This window comes from Rutidosis leptorrhynchoides, chromosome 9 (genome assembly GCF_046630445.1).
Source record: "Rutidosis leptorrhynchoides isolate AG116_Rl617_1_P2 chromosome 9, CSIRO_AGI_Rlap_v1, whole genome shotgun sequence".
NCBI lineage: Eukaryota > Viridiplantae > Streptophyta > Magnoliopsida > Asterales > Asteraceae > Rutidosis > Rutidosis leptorrhynchoides.
In genome coordinates this window covers 212,389,098-212,396,944 of record NC_092341.1, presented here as the reverse complement: position 1 = coordinate 212,396,944, position 7,847 = coordinate 212,389,098, and the positions used below count along the sequence as shown (strand labels likewise).

The 7,847-nt window shown below is 32.3% G+C and overlaps 1 protein-coding gene across 1 annotated transcript; it reads left to right on the top strand.

Annotated features, from left to right (window-relative positions):
- Nucleotides 1-4,022: 4,022 nt before the first annotated feature.
- LOC139866854 (eukaryotic translation initiation factor 3 subunit E-like) lies at nt 4,023-7,062 on the top strand. The gene is made up of 8 exons (XM_071855145.1): nt 4,023-4,329; nt 4,998-5,149; nt 5,284-5,511; nt 5,603-5,724; nt 5,887-6,106; nt 6,249-6,391; nt 6,491-6,628; nt 6,741-7,062. The coding sequence occupies exons 1-8, from the start codon at nt 4,116-4,118 to the stop codon at nt 6,838-6,840; spliced, it is 1,317 nt and encodes a 438-aa protein (XP_071711246.1). The 5' UTR covers nt 4,023-4,115; the 3' UTR covers nt 6,841-7,062.
- The last annotated feature ends 785 nt before the right edge of the window (nt 7,063-7,847 follow it).

Here is a 7,847-nt window from a genome sequence, read left to right as displayed (position 1 = left end):
AACCCCTCAACTGATTTTTTTACAGCTTCTACAAATTGAAGTCAATAATACAGAAGAACCTGAAATGTGAAAATAATCTCTTAAAAATTACATATCCAAACACCCTAAATTAATTTATAATCATCTAATACTAAATGTCGAATCATCAAATAGGAGTAAATTTTAAGATACTTGACAAATACAACTAATTTTAATAATTATCTAATACCAAAATGTTAACAGCAAAACACATTGAAGGAGCACCTAAACATGGCAAAGCATAATCAATAATCAGAATGCAGATTGAATTTAACCCAATTAAAGTATCACATAAAAATTAACAGTAAAGTTGAAGATTGATAGAAATACAACTCAACGACTGGAACAGCAGCTATTGCAATAACCTGCGGTAACCAAAAAAAACCCCCAAAAAAATTAGCTGCGTAAAAGATATAAGAAAATAACAAAGGAATAGTAAACAATCGCAGGAAAAATTGATACCCTAAATGTACAAATTCGTAAGAAAAGCAAAGCCTACCTGGTAGTTTGGAAATGAAAATTACATACACGGTAGTGGGGACAATAACAGCGCTTGTGACGGAGTAGGTTGAACCGCGCGTTGCGGCGGCGACCTTGAAAGCATTCATGTGGAGCTGGCATAATTGTGCGTACATATACATTGTTGTTTCCTAAACAATAGCTAACATGCTATAAAATTTCAAATCTTTCAAGGAGTACAAATGTGAAACCTATAAATTCAGTCATAAGTAAATATAAACGGATGTGAATCGAATCGAATCGAATAGATGGTCTTCTGCTTTCCTTTCACTGGCTACAAAAGAACAAAAGTATAGGTTAGTTTTAAAAGTACCCATGCTAAAATAAACACTAAGCAGAAAATATGCTACTTTTAATTGCAATAAGTTTGTGAAGAAGTCTTACATCTTTTATTAGACTCATAGGCCATGTCAGAACTTCTATTACTTTAATTTGAGAAATCTTTAGTCAATTGTGTCACACCATCACATCTTTTGCACCAGCCTTCCTACAATACAAAACATTGTTGATGGTCAATCATGTCTTACACCCCAAACAAATGTTGCATCCTATCGATGAGAGTAAAATACACTAAAATGCAGTACTTTTGGATAAATTTCGCGAGCGTTTACTCCATAAAAATGAGTGCTGATATTCAAGAATGTGCAGATTGAGGTGGCGAAGGGTTGCCTACTCCCATTTAACAGCATCTGGCATTTGGCCTGCATTATTATTTTTGAAAGATTTTTTGTTAAATGTGTGTCAATACGCAAAACAAACAATGATCCTAATGTACTTTCAATTTCGGCCAAAAACATGAATATGTTTGCTTTGATAACCCATTAAAATAGTATAAAGCCCATTATAATCATCAAAAAAATATACTCGTATTCAATTGACCCAAAGTCTATAATTTAACTATAAAAAACTCAAACTGTCTTAACTAATTAATAGAATGCACCAAATACTTATCATCAAAGCTAAACCAAAACGACCATAAATCATCAAAACTTGAAGTTTGACTTGAAAAAGCCAAACTGTCATGCCAAAAGAAAGAATTAAGTATTACGTACCTTTTTCTTCTTAATGCCATCTCCTTCTTGCATCAAATCATTTCCATTATCCTCATGATCCACCATATTCAGTGTTGAAATTATCATCCTAAAGTGTTTTCTCCTCTTTGTCTTTGATTTCTTGTATATTTTATTTCATCTTCTATACTTAGAATAATCTAATAATCTATATAAATTGAAAGAAAACAATATCATTACAAAGATCCGAAACGCCTGAACAATCAAAAAACAACAAAAAAAGACTAAACATGATATACACAGTACACATACACACAATGAAAATCAATAATAATCATAAAAATGTCTTCACTGCATCAACAATGTAGGGACCCATATGGCAATACATTCACTGCATATTACATGAGAAATATACCACTTAAAAGCAGCAACATAAAATAGTTTGTATCTACGACAGACCTTTGAGTTACATAAATTAAAAACCCGTAGTCTTGAAATTGTCTAAAAATTTGCAAGCAAAAGAATTAGAAGGAAGAAAAAAAATAGGAAGAAGAAACAAATCTTAGAAAACATACAAACAATGCTTCAGGTTTAAAATCAAATTAAAAAGCCTCAATCGATATAGTAATACCAACTTCAAACCCCAAAATTTACTAATTCCTAACAAAAACAAAACTATACCTACCAAATAGAAGGGGAAGACCGGAGAAACACATAGATTATGCACTAAACAGTTAAAATATTTGCAAATATGCATGTAATTGTAGTAACTTGTTTGATCCAGCAACTACACTTTTACATAAAACATAACAATTGAAAGCAATTGCAGTATAACAAATGCTAACGAAAACTGTACAATTTACATATAAACCATAATAATTGTCTTTTGAACTCAAACTAATACTAAGTTTATGCAACAGAGAATCACAATCAAACAAATAGCATGACACAAAAACTGTTAAAAGAATGATAGAAAGAACAATATTATTGATTATTGGCGTGCTTTAATTTAAATTATGAATTATGCAGTAATACAATCAGTAAATGTACAGAGGCATGAAGGCATCTTGGAAATGACCATTCAAACCACAGACAATATATACAAAACAAATTTTCAATTAACGCTTGCAAGATAAGCTCAAAAGATGACCAAATCAAAACATCTAAACAGAACTAAAAAAGAGAATTCGATTTAATTCACATATAATATATGAACAAACCCATGGAGTAGGTAGAAAGCACAATGATGATGAACCATGAACAGAATGATAGCGACGCAATTAAAAATTGTTTATGGAAAAGTTAATAGTAACAACAAATAGATTGATTACCGGATGGGGTTTCCTTAAATATTGAGTTTAGCTCTTCAAGTGGAAGTAGTTCTAGGCGCTAACCTACTTACATGTGTTAGAAAACATGCTATTAGATGATCAAAAGTACATACCAATCAAATTTTTACAACAGACTTGAGTAATTAAGCTCCAACTTAAATTAATGATTACCCTAGAGTTGGTGCCTTTCAAGAACATGCTTTTCAATCCACACTTACATGTAAGTTATCAAATTAATTATATTCTTTCAGTTCTTAGCCAGAAGCCCCAAAAAAAAAAAACATCAAAACTTTACACCAAACCTTAATTAAAAATTCAATTAAACAGCAAGATTAAGAGTAGAACTTAAAGACTCTTGAATTCAAATAATGAATAAGATATTAGGGTAAACTAACGCAGTACCTGATTTTAATTAATCTTGATTAAAAGGTATAACTCAAAAGAATATCAAGATCTGTAAACAGAGTTTGGATCGAGTGGATGAGACGAAGATGGTTTTTGCGATTGTGATGGATGGTGTTTGCGGTTGTCAGAGTTACCTGCGGAGAAGACGATGGTGGTGGGGATGAAGACAGTGGTGGCAATGTGGTGTTTGGAAAAATCTTCAGAAGCTTCTGGCTACTGGAAGGAGGATGGTTTTAAGGGTGATCGTTGATGAAGATGAAGACGGTGGCGGGTGAATCGACAAAGGTGGCGGTCGATGATTCAGGAAGATGGAGATGGAGATGGTAGGGAGGAAACTGCTAGAGGTATGTGGATACAATAAGAATGGGATAGGTATACGGATTTAAGATTTAAGAATATTAGGGTTAAAAGGAAACCGGGGCGGGCAAGGCAAGGAGTTACTATTAACACCTAGTCTTAGCCAATCATAAGCGTAGCGTGACACTATTTATCAAAATTTATATGTATATTAATTAATTCATGTTTTGGACTTCGATATATGAAGTGAAGGGCCCATCAGATGTAAAAAATTTCGATCATTATCTCAAAGTGTAGGGGGTAAATTTTAGCATTAGAAAATGTAAAAGACTAAAAGTAGCATAAAATAAAATTGAAAAAAAAAAAAAAAAAAAAAGCGAATAATGTACTACGAGTATAAAACAAAGTTAGGGGGAACTCACAAAACCCTAGCCAGCGTCTAGCACCATCAGATCCCTCGTCCTAAATCCCTACTTATTACCTTCATCAATCTTGTTCGAAACAAACCCTAGAAAAAAAGCTTCAATATTGAACCATGGCGATGGCTAAATACGATCTAATACCGCGAATTGCACCAAATCTAGACGGGCATTTGGTGCTTCCGCTCTTGGAATTCACTCAAGGACGCGAGCTTTACCCTAACGATCAAATTTTGGCAGCTAAAATTGAGGTTTTAAACAACACTAATATGGTTGATTACGCTATGGATATCCATAAATCTCTTTATCATACTGAAGATGTTCCCCAAGGTATTAACTAAAACAACTCTCTCTATTTGTATGTATATTTATTTATACATGTGTTTCAATAGCGTTATTTGATATCTTTTGTGTTTGTTATTAAGTTTATAATGTATAATGTATGTGAAGAAACTATTATTTGAAATTTTCGAATGTGTATAATATTTTTATTAGGTTTTTTAAGACTGCTAAATGTGGAGTGTAGCACTTTTGATTAGAGCAGGGACTGTAATTGTTTATTTTGAATATAAGTAGCTATATCATGTTCTAACAAGCAGAGGTAGGCTAGTGAAAGTTGTATTTTGAAACTTTGAGATTGATTTGTTGTAATTTGAGTTTAGAATGTCTGTAACTAAGATATTGTAGCTGTTGTAATTGATTTATCTTGAATAGGTATTGAATTTATATTAAGTTCTATAAGAATTATTTCAGTTTTAGTTTATGGATCTATGGTTGTGTTCTTACTTCTTAGGGACTATTCACTTTATGAGTGTAGGCAAGGTTAATTTATATTTGTGTGGATATACTATACTAATTGTTGAACGTATGCACATAGTCGTGCTATCTATTCAGGTTTAGAAGTGCTTTATATCTTTGTTGGATGATGAATGAATGTTTTTAGAATAATATTTTTTTATACAGTTATGTTAAGTAATGTTGTGGGCACTTGCTACTAGATATGGTGGATAGGAGATTAGGGGTGGTTGCACGGTTGAAGTCTTTGGAGGAGGCAGCAGCTCCATTGCTTACCTTTTTGGGGAATCCAAATACACAAGAGTTAAGGTCTGACAAGCAATATAACCTTCAAATGCTCAATGAACGTCATCAGGTACCTTAAATTTGGTTCATAATCATTACATATTTGTTTGTATTAGATGGAAACTGTACATATTGCATTATTTTGTAAATGTTTTTCTTATCATTATCTGATATCTGATTGCGTGACTTTATATCATGAATCAGATTGGTCCAGAGCAGATTGAAGCATTCTATCAGTACACCAAATTTCAGTTTGAGTGCGGGAATTATTCAGGAGCAGCTGATTATCTTTACCAGTACCAAACCATGTGCACAAATGCTGATAGGAGTTTGAGTGCTTTATGGGGAAAGCTAGCAGCAGAAATACTTATGGAGAACTGGGACATAGCTTTCGAGGAGCTCAATCGTTTAAAAGATATAATAGAATCGAAGGTTTTTTTTTTCATTCATATCCTAAATAGTAAATTCATGATTATATTGCTTCTTTGTTAGGGAATTTAATGAGTCTGTTTTTGTTTTTTAGAATTTCGCCTCTTCATTGAATCAAGTTCAAAGTAGAATTTGGCTGATGCATTGGGGTTTATTCATCTTCTTCAACCACGATAATGGCAGAACACAAATCATTGACTTGTTCACTCAGGACAAGTATTGCTTATTGCTTTTTAATTTCAATGATCATTGCATCTTTTTATTTTTATTTTTTGTTTGGTGTATATTATTGGATGTGTTGCGTTTTATTGCTTTTAATCCATTGTTTGATTTAATTTTTATAATAAAATAATAATAATAATGTAATGTGGTTTGTAGATATTTAAATGCCATTCAAACAAATGCGCCACATCTCTTGCGTTACCTTGCAACTGCATTCATTGTTAACAAGAAAAGAAGGACACAGTTCAAAGAATTCATTAAAGTAATTCAGCAAGAGCAGCACTCGTTTGCAGACCCAATTATCGAGTTTTTAGCATGTGTTTATGTCAAATTTGACTTTGATGGAGCCCAAAAGAAGATGAAAGAGAGTGAAGACGTAAGCCGTTTTGTTCATCTTTTTTATATATTCATCAATTATACACGTGTTCAACTATTTATTTTTTAATACAAAAAATGCTTTAAAAGCACATTATTGGCTATCATATGGTATACTTGATAATTTGCATGATGTACATCAGGTGATACTAAATGACCCTTTTCTTGGCAAACGTATTGAAGAAAGCAATTATACCGTTGTGCCTATGAAGGATGAGTTTCTTGAAAATGCTCGTCTTTTTATCTTTGAGACTTGCTGCAAAATACACGAGCGAATTGACATGGGGTATAATTTAATGCACTCAATTTTATATTATATTTATGTCTTTTCTATCTTTGTAATGTGTATTGGTGTTATATGTTGATTTAATGAATCTGTTTGCAGGGTGCTTGCTGAGAATTTAAACCTAAACTATGAAGATGCTGAAAGGTGGATTGTGAATCTCATCCGAACCTCAAAACTTGATGCAAAAATCGACAGCCAAACTGGAACAGTTGTAATGGAACCCAATCATCCCAACGCGTAAGTACATATATTGAATTTTAAGTCGAAGAGTATGTACAGTATGTGATTGTTTATTTTGCACTAAATTATGAAGGTGTGAATAAATTTTGACTTTATTCTTGGTTGATAGGTATGAGCAACTTATTGATCACACAATGGGACTATACGAGCGGACTAATAAGTTGGGCAATCAGCTCATGGAACATGCTCAGGCACAAACGGCTAGATAGTTTTGTTTGTGGTGGTAGTTGCTACATATTTTGACTTCACATGGCTTATTTTTTTTTTTTTAATTTTTTGGTTAGTGAACTTTTGAGGAATGAAAAGTTCTTGTTTGTTTCTCATGTGAATTTCTTCTGGAGACAACTGAGATATGAACGGAAAATCATGGTGCTGAAACCTGTAGCCTTTAGTGTTGAGTTTAACCTTGCTAATATTATGCACTTTCTTTATTGTTTTGTCGTAGTCATTGTGCAAATCAGTCTTTCATTGCTATCATGTTTTTCTTTTGAGGGAAGGAGATAAAATAACAAGGCTGGGGAAAACTTAAAGAAATGCCGTAAGGGCACATGATAAGCCCAATCAATGAAATACAACTTTCCAAAATTAATATGAATTGTAATTAATATTTCTATATAAATATAAATGGTAATCCATGAGTTTAATAAATAAAATTTAAGTTATAAATGAAAATTTCAATTGCATTTACTCTTCCTTATCTTATGCACTTAGGGCACTAGCGTTTTCTAATTTTTTCAATTATATATTATTAAAGACAAAACTACCAAAATTGTCCATGTGTGTGTATTTTTGCCCGAATCATCCCTATTGGTAAAAGCGCATAATACATCCTTAAAAGGCAAAGTATGTCTTCAATAAGTCCCTGTGTTAACGTTTGGTTAAAGTGTTTGTTAGTCTAAGGCTGGTACATGTCACGTGAGTTGTAACCGTTTCATATTTAAATGTAGGTTTACTTTAGTGTACTTCATTCTAAACATATACGTGACTGCAAACTAATCTTCATTCTTTGCGATTAATCTAAACACATAAATATTTCTGAGCATCATGGTTGGTTTAAGAGACCGGATTTATGCGATTATGATCACCAGTTTGCTTATGGTTATTAGGCTTACGTTTTTTATTTCTTCATTGAAATTTATGGTTTATGTTTTTACTGTTTCATTGATTAATATTTCCTTTTCCTTTTTCTTATTGTTTCTATTTTAGTTGCATACAA

Excerpts from the sequence above, each read along its gene's own strand:
- LOC139866854 (XM_071855145.1), top strand. The coding sequence starts at position 4,116 with ATGGCGATGGCTAAATACGATCTAATACCGCGAATTGCACCAAATCTA. Across the intron at positions 4,330-4,997 it reads TACTGAAGATGTTCCCCAAG|ATATGGTGGATAGGAGATTA; the intron begins GTATTAACTAAA and ends ACTTGCTACTAG. Across the intron at positions 5,150-5,283 it reads TGCTCAATGAACGTCATCAG|ATTGGTCCAGAGCAGATTGA; the intron begins GTACCTTAAATT and ends ATCATGAATCAG.